General features: G+C 36.1%; 1 protein-coding gene across 4 annotated transcripts in view; it reads left to right on the plus strand.

Annotated features, from left to right (window-relative positions):
• The window catches only part of CHRDL1 (chordin like 1), a 115009-nt gene that overhangs the window by 12151 nt on the left and 88254 nt on the right, over positions 1 to 14604 (plus strand). For all 4 annotated transcript variants that reach the window (XM_067723158.1, XM_067723156.1, XM_067723159.1 and 1 more), the window contains exon 3: positions 14111 to 14223. In XM_067723158.1, the coding sequence (XP_067579259.1) occupies positions 14111 to 14223 (113 nt within the window). The remainder of the gene's footprint in view (positions 1 to 14110; positions 14224 to 14604) is intronic.

Here is a 14604-nt window from a genome sequence, read left to right on the forward strand (position 1 = left end):
GTGCTAGACAGTAATGGTTGGGCAAAACATTGATGGCATAGTGGCACATCTCTGTTGTTTACTTTTTGTCGTCATTGTTTCTGTTAACAGGGCCCCCCTAAAGTAGCAGGGATTGCCACTTTTAATTAGGGCCAGCTGAACCATTTGAAAAATAGCTATGATGATGCAGGTTGAAGGTCCATCTCAAATGTTAGTTGGAATTCCTTTGGGATCAAGTTCTACTCAACAGATACCATGAGTTAGTGGTAAGTCATGAATTCTCCAGCTGGTATCTCTCAGGTACTGGCAAGTGATAAGCTTACTTTTCTTGCCTATATCTCCTAAAAGTTGGCGAGGCATCATTGTTTCAGTCAAATCAGCTCACTTGTGCTTCTTGTCCAAGATGATACACTGGAACTTTAGGTGTGGTCAATGATGCTGTGTAACTCATGAAATTCACTCCTGGGTGACGGCAAAAAGTTTTTAAAAGTTCAGACTTAGAAGCATGTGCTGAAATGGACTTTATTGTAGTTTCTGAAAATTGATCATTGTTCGGTGTACTCACGGAGAGATCAGCTATAATTGTGCTAACCGCTCAATCTTGGACAGCCACGGTAAAAAAATGTCTTAAAGATTATAGTGTTTACTTTTGCTATGTAATAGGAAAAAAACAGTGTCAGTAATTACAGAAGCATTGTTTAATAGCACCAGTGATGTTACTGTTTAGCTCCTTGTCTCTGCCTTCGGTTCCTGAATTTGCTCCTTCCAGGAATAAGTGGATTTCTGTCTGGGGCATAATTGGCAAAATCCCATGTTTCTGAGGTAATAGGACCAAGGTACTTGATGAAGACCATTATATTTGCATTTATGGTCGGGTTTCTCTCTGAAGTTAGTGTTTGAGTAAGATATTTTCATCCTCAAGATGCATAGTTTGTAAGACACTAGTATCATAATATGAGATAAATGCCATGTGAGTATTATGAGGAAAGTGCTGATAGGTATAAAGAGAATGAAAAAGAACCTTTAGCTGGGGTACTTTTGGCTTCCCAACTAGATTTCATAGCCTTTGAGAGCATGGGCACTATTTCATACTTTATGATTTATCATTGAGACGGATACCAAACAAAATGCAAAATGCAGTCTGCCAGCTGTACCATCTCATATAATCTATTTGAGCGTGACTTGACTTCACTACAGACAGCACCTTATTCTTTAAAAGGTGAGCAAAGCTGCGTCTCAGAGGTAGGGTGGAAGGGTATCTTGAGAAAAAGTTAGGCAAGAATGCCCATTATTTTTCAAGTTCTACAAGTGGGTGACATGCACCTTACAACAATGTAGCAGGACAGGCAAAATGCTATAGTGGTTCCAGTCCTTGGCTCTGAGGCCAGACTACTTAGGTTTGAATTCCAGCTCCATACATTGACTAGTCATGTCAACTTAGGCATGTTACCAAACCTCCCTGTGCCTCAGATTCCGCATCTGTAAAATGGAGCTAATAATGTGATCTACCTTGTAGGGTTGTGGTGAGAATTTAGTGAATTTATGGATGTAAAACCCTTAGAACAGAGCCTGGCTCATAGGAAGTGTTCAACAAATTTTGTTGTTGTTTTCATTATTACTATTATCATCATTCTCATCTGGCTCTATGTTTTTCAGGACCTGGTTCCTTGGCTCCTTTTTACATTTATCTACTTCCTTAGCCTTTGAGCCAAATTTGGAGCAGGAAAATTTAGATCACTCAGTTTCACACATTGTCTACCAATACTATTTAGAGGCTGAATTTGGGACAAACAGAATCTATTGGCTGAAGCAAGTTATTTGAATTATCTGTGGGTGTTTTTTTTTTGCGGTACGCTCCGTTGCGGAGCACAGGCTCCGGACGCGCAGGCTCAGCGGCCATGGCTCACGGGCCCAGCCGCTCCACGGCATGTGGGATCTTCCCGGACCGAGGCACGAACCCGTGTCCCCTGCATCGGCAGGCGGACTCTCAACCACTGTGCCACCAGGGAAGCCCTATCTGTGGTTTTCATGAATAGTGGTGAGCACAGGTATACTGAAAGGATCCATTTCATAGTGTCCATGAAATAACCTGTCTTAAAGATATTTCAGAGAAATGATAGCAACTTGCTTAAAAGGTATATATAAAGAATACCCTCCTTGTGGCTTCGCTGTATACTGTTCCTTTGGAAACAGACTTTCCTGCAAGCTAGAATCTTTAACAATTTGGATGTGAGTATTAAAAATATGTAAATGCGCTTGAAACCCATATTTTGACAGCATGTCTTATTTTAGTGCTTGCTGAATCTTTCAGGGGTCCTTATCTTTTATTATCCCATTTCTTTTTCATCAAGAAAGGAATAAATCACACAGCCATGTAGATCACATTGCTGATAACGGAAGCTCATCCAACTTCATATTTTTAGTAGGTAGATCTGATGTCAACTTCTGAGTGAGCTAATTATTTCTGACAGAATAATCCAGAATCAAATACATAATACACAAGCTTCCATCTTACTTTGCGATGCGGATTTAAATCGACAAAGTAATTCCTAGCTTACCTCCATCCAAGATAAGTGGCTGAAGAACCATACAAGTAAGGCAATTTATACTAGCGTAATAATGCCACTTAAGTAGGCTCCTTCATGGATTTGCTTCTAAGCATATATTCAGATTCTTTCTGAAATGTCTAGATAAGTTGTATATATGAAATACAAATAACTTAGGTGTTTGTCATTTACATTATAAATTTATTGTAGAGAAACAGTCATTCTCCTCTCACCAACATGTGGAAGTTTGCAAAAGGTGCCTCATTTCGATGTTTGTTTTGGGAAATTCTTGATTGTCTCTCCTCAGTTAAAGATGCAGGGATTGTTAAAAATCTTTCCTGCTCCATTCTAGAACACCATGGAGCAGAAGTCTAATTTGTGTGTGTACCAAGAAAATTGTATTCCTAAGATTTGGCTGAAAAATATACAAGTTATGTCTGCAAAGTAATTTTGATTTTTCTGAGTTCTTTAATTAATAAATGGTTTTGAGCACTTGCATTTAGTCCAGGAATATAGCTTAATATGACAATATTTATAATAATAATGGTAATATCATAAAAGGGGAAATAAAAATACTTACTAGAAATGAGTATGTATTCAACCTTCCTGATAAAGAAAAAAAGAAATATTGTTTCCACTTCCCTCACCAAATTTGAAAAGTTTTAAGCAATTAAAATATCCTGTGTTGGACATTTTCACACACTGCAATTGGAAAGTAAATTAGTGTAGCTTCTCTGGAGGGCAGCTTGACAATGTAGATCAGGAGTTTAAAAGCATTGAAAACCTTTGACCCAATAAATCTACTTCTAAGGATTTATATTAAGAAAATAACCAGTATTGCATACACTGGTTTATATCCAAGAACATATATATTTTTAATTTATTTATATTTTGGCCACACCACATGGCATGTGGGATCTTAGTTCCCTGGCCAGGGATCGAACCCGGGCCCCATGCAGTGGAAGTGCAGAGCCTGAACCACTGGACTGCCAGGGAAGTCCTTATATACGAGGATATTTTTCATGGAATTTTTTTAAAAAGAAAGAGAAGGAAACAATTTGATACCCCCAAATAGGGGATGGGTTAAGAAATTATGGTTCAGCTGTGTTAGTGGAGAATCATGTTACTAGGCATGTGGTATGGGGGAAATATTTAATTGCACAAAAACGTCCACAATGTGTTAATTTTAGAATGTAGTTTACAAAATGTACTGGGTTGGCCAAATAGTTCGTTCGGGTTTTCCCATAACGGGAAAACTTTAATGGGAAAACGGAACGAACTTTTTGGCCAACCCAGTATATTGTATATGCTGTTAATTTTATAATAAAAGACTTTATACACCTTTATGCACAGAAAAGAGACTAGAGACTAGAAAGAACTTCCAGTTTTTGGTCTGACACGTAAAGAGCTTCGAAGTTGTCACTCCCATAAGCAAAAAGCTTAAGGAAGTGAAAATCAACAACTCCTCTTAAATGAATCAGAAAATTGAGGTCACAGGGCAAACTGCCTTGTGTTTTTTACTCTGAAAACTGGAAAGACAGGCTAATACAGTTACCACTGCTGGATCCTGGTAGGAGCACTTAGCAGGTAATTGACTAATTGCTGGCAAAGGAGCATGTTCTAGCTTGGTAAAGAAAAACTCTTTCTTGATGAGTTTTACCTCCAGAATCCCCACCAGGTTCTCAGGTTTGGTGAAAAATTCCTAACTGTTTCAGGGAGAGGAGGGAAAAGGTAACCATTTTGAAATAAGCCCAGAGCTCTTTGTTCTCCATAGCTAAGGCCTGGCCTCAAGGGAAGCGATTTTACCAGAGCCTAACTGATTTGTTTTTCTTTAATAAATTTATTTATTTATTTTTATTTTTTTTTGACTGCATTGGGTCTTTGTTGCTGCACGGGGGCTTTCTCTAGTTGCGGCAAGTGGGGGCTACTCTTCGTTCCGGTGCATGGGCTTCTCCTTGCAGTGGCTTCTCTTGTTGCAGAGCACGGGCTCTAGGCACATGGGCTTCAGTAGTTGTGGCACGTGGACTCCGTAGTTGTGCCATGTGGACTCAGTAGTTGTGTCTTGTGGGCTCTAGAGCACAGGCTCAGTAGCTGTGGTGCACAGGCTTAGTTGCTCCCTGGCATGTGGGATCTTCCCAGCCCAGGGCTCGAACCCGTGTCCCCTGCATTGGCAGGCGGATTCTTAATCACTGCACCACCAGCGAAGTCCCTGATTTAGGTTTTATCAGAGCCTAACCAACCTAGAAGAAGGAATATATACCCAACTCCACTAACCGTCCTGTCTCACCTACATTGATGGGGAGGAGCAAAGTTAATTAGCACTTTTGAAGGTCACAGCTCAGGGACATGGATCACTAAAAGACTGAGAGCTAATTATACGATTATAGAACACTTCTCCTTCCCCCACAATTTACTACCACATCAATTGGAGTCCTGTATAATAACAGGAGATTGAAAGGACTGCAAGCCTTAGACACTATTTAAGAAGGAGAACTAGGGAAACCCAAAAACAGTGGGGGAGGGGATAAACAAAGACATTAGGCAAATTTTAGCCTCTGACACCATGGCTACATAAAAACAGTAAAATTAGCTTAACTCCTAGCTAGATTAACATAGAATCTCACACTAATGCTCTACTTACCTCAGTTACTTTTCCCCAGTACATCGTGTCTGACTTTCAACAAAAAGTTACGAGGCGTGCTAAAAGACAAAAAAAATCAATCTGAAGAGAAAAATCAAGCGTCAGAACCAGGCTCAGATATGGCAGACATTTTGAAATTATCAGACTTGGAATTTAAAATAAATAAGATTAAGGTACTAAGAACTCTAATGAAAGAAGTAGGCAAAATGTAAGAGTACATGGGCAATGTAAAGAGAGAGATGAAAACTCTAAGAAACAATCAAAAAGAAATGTGAGAAATCAAAAACACTGTAACAGAAATGAAGAATTCTTTTGATGAGCTCATCAGTACACTGGGCATGATTGAAGAAAGAATCAGTGAGCTAAAGATATGCCAAGAGAAACTTCCCAAGCTGAAAAAAATAATTTTAAAAATTCAACAGAATATTCAAGAACTGTGGGAAAATTACAAAAGGTGTAACGTGTATGTAACAGGAATACCAGAAGGAGAGGAGAAAGGAACAAAAGAAATATTTGAAGTAATAACGGCTGAGAATTTTCCAAAAGCAATGACAAACAGCAAAGCACAGATCCAGGGAGCTCAGAGAACACAAAGCAAGATAAATATGAGAAAACCTACACCTAAGCATATCATATTTAAACTACAGAAAATCAAAGACAAAGAGAGCATCTTGAAAGATGCCAGAGAATTTATGTCATAGAGTGTTCTGCCTATGTTTTCCTCTAAGAGTTTGATAGTGTCTGGCCTTACATTTACATCTTTAATCCATTTTGAGTTTATTTTTGTGTATGGTGTTAGGGAGTGTTCTAATTTCATTCTTTTACATGTAGTTGTCCAGTTTTCCCAGCACCACTTATTGAAGAGGCTGTCTTTTCTCCATTGTATATTCTCGCCTCCTTTATCAAAAATAAGGGGACCATATGTGCGTGGGTTTATCTCTGGGCTTTCTATCCTGTTCCATTGATCTATATTTCTGTTTTTGTGCCAGTACCATACTGTCTTGATGACTGTAGCTTTGTAGTATAGACTGAAGTCTGGGAGGCTGATTCCTCCAGCTCCATTTTTCTTTCTCAAGATTGCTTTGGCTATTCGGGGTCTTTTGTGTTTCCATACAAATTGTGAAATTTTTTTGTTCTAGTTCTGTGAAAAATGCCATTGGTAGTTGGATAGGGATTGCGTTGAATCTGTAGGTTGCTTTGGGTAGTATAGTCATTTTCACAATGTTGATTCTTCCAATCCAAGAACATGGTATATCTCTCCATCTGTTTGTATCATCTTTAATTTCTTTCATCAGTGTCTTAAAGTTTTCTGCATACAGGTCTTTTGTCTCCTTAGGTAGGTTTATTCCTAGGTATTTTATTCTTTTTGTTGCAGTGGTAAATGGGAGTGTTTCCTTAATTTCTCTTTCAGATTTTTCATCATTAGTGTATAGGAATGCAAGAGATTTCTGTACATTGATTTCGTATCCTGCTACTTTACCAAATTCATTGATTAGCTCTAGTAGTTTTCTGGTAGCATCTTTAGGATTCTCTACGTATAGTATCATGTCATTTGCAAACAGTGACAGCTTTACTTCTTCTTTTCCAATTTGGATTCCTTTTATTTCTTTTTCTTCCCTGATTGTTGTGGCTAAAACTTCTAAAACTGTAGAAAACTATAGACCCAATGCAGCCAAAAATAAATAAATAAATTTATTAAAAAAAATAAATTGTTGAAAGAAAAAATCCACCAACCTAGAATTCTGTATCCAGCAACACTGTCCTTCAAAAGTCAATGAGAAATACGGATTTTCTCAGACAAACAGAAATAGAAGGAAATTTTCACCAATCAACTTGTCTTGCAAGAAATATTAAAAGAAATTCTTCAGGAAAAAGGAAAATAATATACGTTAGAAACTCAGATCTATATAAAGAAGGGAAGAGTATCAGAGAAGGAATAAATGAAGGTCAGAAAAAATCTTTTATTTTTCTCATTCTTTATTGATCTAACAGAATAAAGTTTTGTTCAAAATAATAATAGCAACAGTGTACTGAGTGATTATAGTTGATGGAAAAGTGAAATGAATGACAACGATTTTATAAAGGATGGGAGAGAGGAATTGGGAATACTCTACTATTAAGTACCTGCAATAACTGTGAAGCAGTATCGTGTTATTTGAAAGTGGATTTAGATTAGTGTAAATGTGTACTGTAAACTCTAGGACTACTACTAAATTTAAAAAATAAGTATTATTGATATGCTAAGAGAGGAGAGAAAATAGAATAATAGAAAATGCTCAAATAAAGCCAGAGAAAGCAGAAAAAGAGTGGAATATGCACACACACAAAGAAAAAAAAATCAAGGGAAATGAATAGAAAATAATCACAAATATGGTCAGTTTTAATCCAACTGTATCAATAATCACTTTAAATGTGAATGGTCTATATACACAAATTAAAAAACAGACTATCAAAAAGTGGATTATGAAAATACAAGACCCAACTATATGTTGTCTACAAGAAACACACTTTAAATATAAAGATATATATAGATTAAAAGTAAAGGGATGGAAAAAGATATAGCATGCTAACACATACTAATCAAAAGAAAGTGGGAGTAACTATATTACTTTCAGACAAAGTAGACTTCAGAGCAAGGAAAATTATGTGTATACCTAACAGAGCATTAAAATATGTGATGCAAAAACTGACAGAACTGCAAGAAGATACAGACAAATCCACTATTATAATTAGAGACTTTTACACCCCTCTATTAGTAATTAACAGGATCCAGCAGGCAGAAAATCAGTAATGGTATAGTTAAACTGAACCACGCCATCAATCAACTGGATCTAATTGTCATCTACAGAGTTTTTCATCCAACAACAGTAGAATACACATTCTTCTCAAGCTCACATGAAACATTCACCGAAATAGACCACATTCATGGGTCATGAAACACACCTTAACAAATTTAGAAGAATATAAGTTATACGAAGTATGCTCTCAGAACACACTGGAATTAAACTAAAAAATCAATAACAGGAAGATACCTGTAAAATCTCAAAATATTTAGAGATTAAACAATATACTTCCAAATAGCACATAGGTCAAAGAAGTCTCAAGTGAAGTTTCAAAATATTTTGTATTATATGAAAATAAAAATATAATTCATAAAAATTCATGGGATATAGTGAAAGCAGTGCCTAGAGGGAAATTTATAGCATAGAATTAATATATTAGGGAAAAAAACAGGACCTAATATCAACAATCTAAGCTTCCACCTTAGAAAACTAGAAAAAGAAGAGCAAATCAAACCCAAAGGAAGCAGAAGAAAATAAATTTTAAAAAATTAAAGCAGAAATCAATGAAAGTGAACCAGGAAAACATTAGAGAAAAATCAGTGAAACCAAAAACTGGTTCTTTGAAAAGATCAATAAAATAGATAAACCTCTAGTCAGGTTAACTAAGAAAAAGAGAGAGAAGGCACAAATTACTAATATCAGAAATGAAAGAAAGGCCATCACTACTACCAAAAGCATAATAAAAAATATTATGAACAACTCCATGCCATCATAGTGATATCTTAGGAAGAAACTTACCAGTACCTGGGAAGATACAACCAACCAAAACTCACACAAGAAGAAATAGACAATCTGAATAGGCTTATATCTGTTAAAGAAATTAACAATCTTCCAAAACAGAAAGCACCACGCCATGATGTACTGGTGAATTTTACCAAACATTTAAGGAAGAAATAATACCAGTACTACTCTACTATCGGTTTCAGAAGATAGAAGCAGAGAGAACATTCTCTGACTCATTCTATGAGACCAGTATTACCCTAATACCAAAAGCAGACAAAGACATGATAAGAAAGGAAAACTGCAGAGTAATATCTCCCATGCCCAAATCCTCAACAAAATTTTAGCAAATTGAATCAAACAATGTAGGACAAATCCAGTCAAGTGGGATTTATTCCAGGTATGCAAGGCTGTTTCATCATTGAAAAATCAATTAATATAATCCATCACATCAATAGGCTAAAAAAGAAAAACTACAGGATGATATCAATAGATGCAGAAAAGCCATTTGACAAAAGCCAACACTATACAGCAAACGAGAAATAGAGGGGGACTTCTTCAACTTCATAAAGACCATCTATAAAAAAATCTACAGCTAATACCACACTTAATGGAGAGAAGCTGTATGTTTTGCCCCTAAGATCAAGAACAAGGCAGTGGTGTCCTCTCTCACCATTCCTATTCATTGTTGTACTGGAAGTCCTAACTAATGCAATAAGGTGGGAAATGGAAATAAAGTGTATACATATTTGGAAGGAGGAAATAAAACTACCTTTGCTAGCAGATGACATGATTATTTTAAAAATCCCAAAGAATCAACCAAAACACCCTCCTAAAATTAACAAGCAATTATAGGAAGGTTTAAGGATATGAGGTTAATATATGAAAGTCAATTGTTTTCCTATATACTATCAATGAACAATTGGAATTTGTAATTAAAAACAATACCATTTACATTAGCACCCAAAAATGAAATACTTAGATATAAATTTAGCAGAATGTGTATAAGATCTATATGAGGAAAACTACAAAACTCTCAGGAAAGAAATCAAATAACTGGAAAGAGATTCCATGTTCATGGATAGAAATACTCAGTATTGTTAAGATACCAGTAATTCATGACTTGATCTACAGATTCAATACAATACCATTCAAAATCCTAGCAATTTACTTTGTGGAAATCAACAAAGTAACTCTGAAGTTTATATGGAAAGGCAAAAGACCCAAAATTGCCAACACAATATTGAAGAACATCAACAAAGTTAGAGAACTGAAACTACCCAACTTCAAGCCTTGCTATGAAGCTATAGTAATTTAGACAGTGTGATGTCATTGAAAGAATAGACAAATGGATCAGTGGAGCATAGCCCAGAAATAGACCCACACAAATATAGTCAACTGATCTTCAACAAAAGGATCAAGGACAATTCATTGGAAAAAGGATACTCTTTTCAACAAATGGTACTGGAACAACTAGACATCTGCATGCAAAAAATGACCATAAAAAATAACTTACAAAGTGGATCAAAGACCTAAAATGCAAAGCTATAAAACTTCCAGAAAGTAACATAGGAGAAAATCTAAGTGACCTTGGGTTTGTTAATGAGTTTTCAGATACAACAAAAGTATGCTCCATGAAAGAAAAAGTTGATAAACTGGACTTTATTACAAGTGAAAAATTCTGCTGTGCCAAAGACACTGTTAAGAGAGTGAAAAGACAAGCCACAGACTGAGGGAAAATATTTGCAAAATGCATCTCTGATAGAGGACTTGTACTGAAGATATACAAGTAACTCTTAAAACTCAACAATAAGAAAATGAACAATGCAATTAATAAATGGGCAAAAGAGCTAAACAGATACCTCACCAAAGAAGATACATACCTGGCAAACAAGTATATGAAAAGATGCTCAATTGCAAATGTCATCAGGGAATTGCAAATTCAAACAACAAATGAGATACCACTGCACACCTATTAGAATGTGGAGACAGCAGGAACTCTCATTCATTGCTCGAGGGAGTGCAAGATGGTACAGTCACTTTGGAAGACAGTTTGGTAGTTTCTTAAAAAGCTAGATGTAGCCTTACTCTAAAATCCAGCAACCACACTCCCAGGTATTATGCAAATGAGTTGAAAACTTATGCCACACAGAAACCTGCACACAAGTGTTTTTAGCAGCTTTATTCACAATTTCCAAAAATTGGAAGCAACCAAGACGTCCTTCAACAGGTGAATTGAGAAACAAGCTGTACATCCATACAACGGAATATTATTCAATGATAAATGAGCTGTCAAGCCATGAAAAGACTTAGAGGAATCTTAAATGCATACTGCTAAGTGAAAGAAGCCAGTCTAAAAAGACTGCATACCCTATGATTCCAACTATATGACATCTTGGAAAAGACAAAACTATAGAGACAGTAAAAAGTCAGTGGTTTTCGGGCGTTGTGGGAGTGGAGTGGGGGAAAGCTGAATAGGCAGAGTAGGGGATATTTAGGGCAGTGAAACTATTCTGTATGATACTATAATGGTGGATATATGTCATTATACATTTGTCATAACACATAGAACTATGCAAAGAGTGAGTTCTCATGTAAACTATGTACTTTATTTAATATTAATATATCAGTATCGGTTCATTAATTGTAACAAATGTACCACACTAATGCAAGACCTTAATGCCAGGAAAAAGTGGGGGTGACGTGAAGAGGGGATATATGGGAACTTTGTGTACTTTCTACTCAGTTTTTTGGTAAGCCTCTGTTGAAGATCAGTAGACCCATAAGTGTGGGTCCTTGTCTGTGTTTTGACTCTCCATCCTATTCCATTGGCATATTTGTCTAACCTTTTTCCAACACCACACTATCTTGAACACTTTAGTTTTATATTGCCTTGAAATAACATAGTGTGTGTCTTCCAACATCTTTCTTTTTCAAAATTGTTTCGGATATGCTGCTTCTTTGTCTTTCTTTAGAAGATGTAGGACTATTCAGATTATCTATCTTTCCTTGAGTAAGCTTTGGTAATTGTGTCTTTCAAATAATTCATCCATTTCATCTAAGATGTTAACTGGTGTAAAATTATTCATAATATCTCCCTTTTATCCTTTTAATATCTGTAGCATCTATAATAAAGACCTCTCTTTTGTCCCTGTATTAGTAATTTGCATCTTCTCTCTTTTTATCTTTGTTAGTCTTGCTAGAAGTTTATCAATTTTATTGATTGTCTTAGAGAACCAGGTTCTGGTTTCATTCATTTTTTTCTATTGATTTTGTTTTCAATTTCATTGACTTCTGTTTTTTATTATTCATTCCTTCTATTTACTTTTGGTTTATTTTGTTCTGCATTTTTCTAGTTTCTTAAGGCATTGATTTGAGATTGTTCCCCTTTTCTAATATAGGTACTTAGTGATATAAATTTCTCTCTAAGTACTTCTTTAGTTGAATCCCACTAATTTTGATATGCTGTGTTTTTATTTTCTTTTAAATTACTAGATACTTTAAATTATTATAATTATTATTAAATTGTTAAATACTTCCTAATTTCTCTTTTGATTTTTTCCTTCAATCCACAGGCAATGTATGAATTACCAACATATTAAAAGTGGTTTCTTCTTGTGCTGGAATTGTGTGAATGGAATGTTTCTTTTTTTTCTATATACTTTTACATTTTTATTTTTCCTTTTTCTGTGTTTTCCAATTTTCTACACTGAGCAGCCATTACCTTTCTAATTAGAAAATAATCAATTATTATAAAATAACACTCTACGTTTTGTAGCACTTTATAATTTACAAAGAGCTTTATCTAATTCTTCAACATTTGCTTGAGAAACATGTAATCCGTGTCTCATAGATGCTGAAAATTGAGACTGACAGAGTTAAATGACTTGCTCGATGCCACACAACTAGAGCTAGTTAGGATTCAGACCCAGATTTTCTGACTCCCAGTTCATCGTCCTGAAGAACTTGGAAATAAAGATTTGAAAAGTATAAATGAATTTATCTTGTGGGAAGCTGGAAAGGACCACAGAGGGTCTTTGAAGCAATAAGTGACATTTATCTCAGTGTAGTTTTCATTTGAATCTCTGATTACTAATGAGGTTGAACATATTTTCCTGTTTATTGCCTGCTCTCATTTCTTCTCTAAATTGCTCTTCATGTGCTTAGATCATTTTTCTATTGGATTGGTTGGTCCTTTACTTATCGATTTGAATGAATGGAAAATATTCCAGATGCTAACACTGTATTTATATTAATAATTTATTTGTGGGAGATATCTTCTTCCTGTTTCTTGCTTATCTGTCTTTTCTTTTTCTTTCCATTTTGATCATCAAGGCAGTATCTACTGGGGAGTGTGTGGGGAAATTAATGTGTTTGCAACAAGAGGTGTCTCAGTTTATTTTGACCTTGTATGTTGGGAAGGAGGATGGGAAGCAGGAGACAGAAGAGGATGGGATTGGAAGACAAACCACATGATTTGGAAATTCATTTACTAGTCATTTGTCAGTTGCCTACAGTTATTGGCCACAGTGTGCTGGGCCATGTGATAGATGGAGAGTGAAGAATAAATGTTTTCTACATTCGAGGACCTTTTACCTTAATGGAGAAATGAGAGATGTAAAATAAGACGAGTAACACAGTATGTGCTCAAGTAACTATGGTACAAGATAAGCTGTGGCTATCAAAAATTATATTCCAGCAAAGGGGAAGGAGACATTACTTTCAGTTAATTGAGAATTGTTTAAGCAAGAAGTCTATACGTTGAATGAGAACAAGGACTGTGTGTGTTTCTGCTCAGCATTTTATCCCCAGCACTTAGCATAGTGCCTAACAAAGATCAAATGCCCAAATATTTGTTTAATGATGGAATGATGTTAGCATGTGTGAGCAAAGCCTTTTATAGGGACCTAACACAATGTGTTTAATTCATCACTCTACACCACCAGCAGGCAGCTCTGAGAATGTTCTGATAGATCAGCATTTCAGACATGAGCTTCCATTTCTAAAGCAAGGTAGCACAGCCTTTTCCAAAAAGACACACGGCATGCTCCCTTATCTTGCCATTATAATAGCAGTAGTCACGATTTTGGCTTCACTGTCAGGCAAACCTGAGTTTGAGTCTCATGTCAGTTACTAACTAGTTATATGACTCTTGATTTCCTTCACCTATAAAATGAGACTAATAGTGCCTACCTTACTGGGTCATTGTAGAATCAAATAAGGAAAGCATGTAAAATACTGAGCCATCATAGGGGTTCTAGAAATATTCCCTATGCCTCTTCTCTTGACGTACACTAAAATGGATGGAACCTGTGATTGCCTTTGGATTTTGTGATTGGTCCGTGTTTTCTAACCAGCATATTCTATCTCCTCCCTCACAGATTCAGAGACATATTGTGTGTTTCAAGACAAGAAGTACAGAGTGGGTGAGAGATGGCATCCTTACCTGGAACCTTATGGGTTGGTTTACTGCGTGAACTGCATCTGCTCTGAGGTACAATCTCCGATGGCGTTTGACTTCCTACTTTGCTCCTCGACATGCAGAGATGCCTTCAAGTGCCTAGATGGCCAGGGAGCATGAGTGATAAAAACGTAAAAGAAGTTAGGAAGCAGATTGTAAGGAAAAATACACATCTCCTGTCTTTTGCTTCTGTTGCCTTTTGGCTTGATTTTCATGGGCTCTCGATGAGTATTTGCTATAGATGGATACTTAATGGTCTCTTAGCCAAATGATATAGGACATGGAAAAAGTGCAGTGGAGGAGAAAGCTCAATATAATGCCTGGATTGTGAGACAGTATCATTTTTGAATACCACTTTCAAGCCTGGCCTTTAGAGAAGAGATTAGGACAGATTATACACTGGTTCATACGGAG

This window comes from Pseudorca crassidens, chromosome X (genome assembly GCF_039906515.1).
Source record: "Pseudorca crassidens isolate mPseCra1 chromosome X, mPseCra1.hap1, whole genome shotgun sequence".
Lineage (NCBI taxonomy): Eukaryota > Metazoa > Chordata > Mammalia > Artiodactyla > Delphinidae > Pseudorca > Pseudorca crassidens.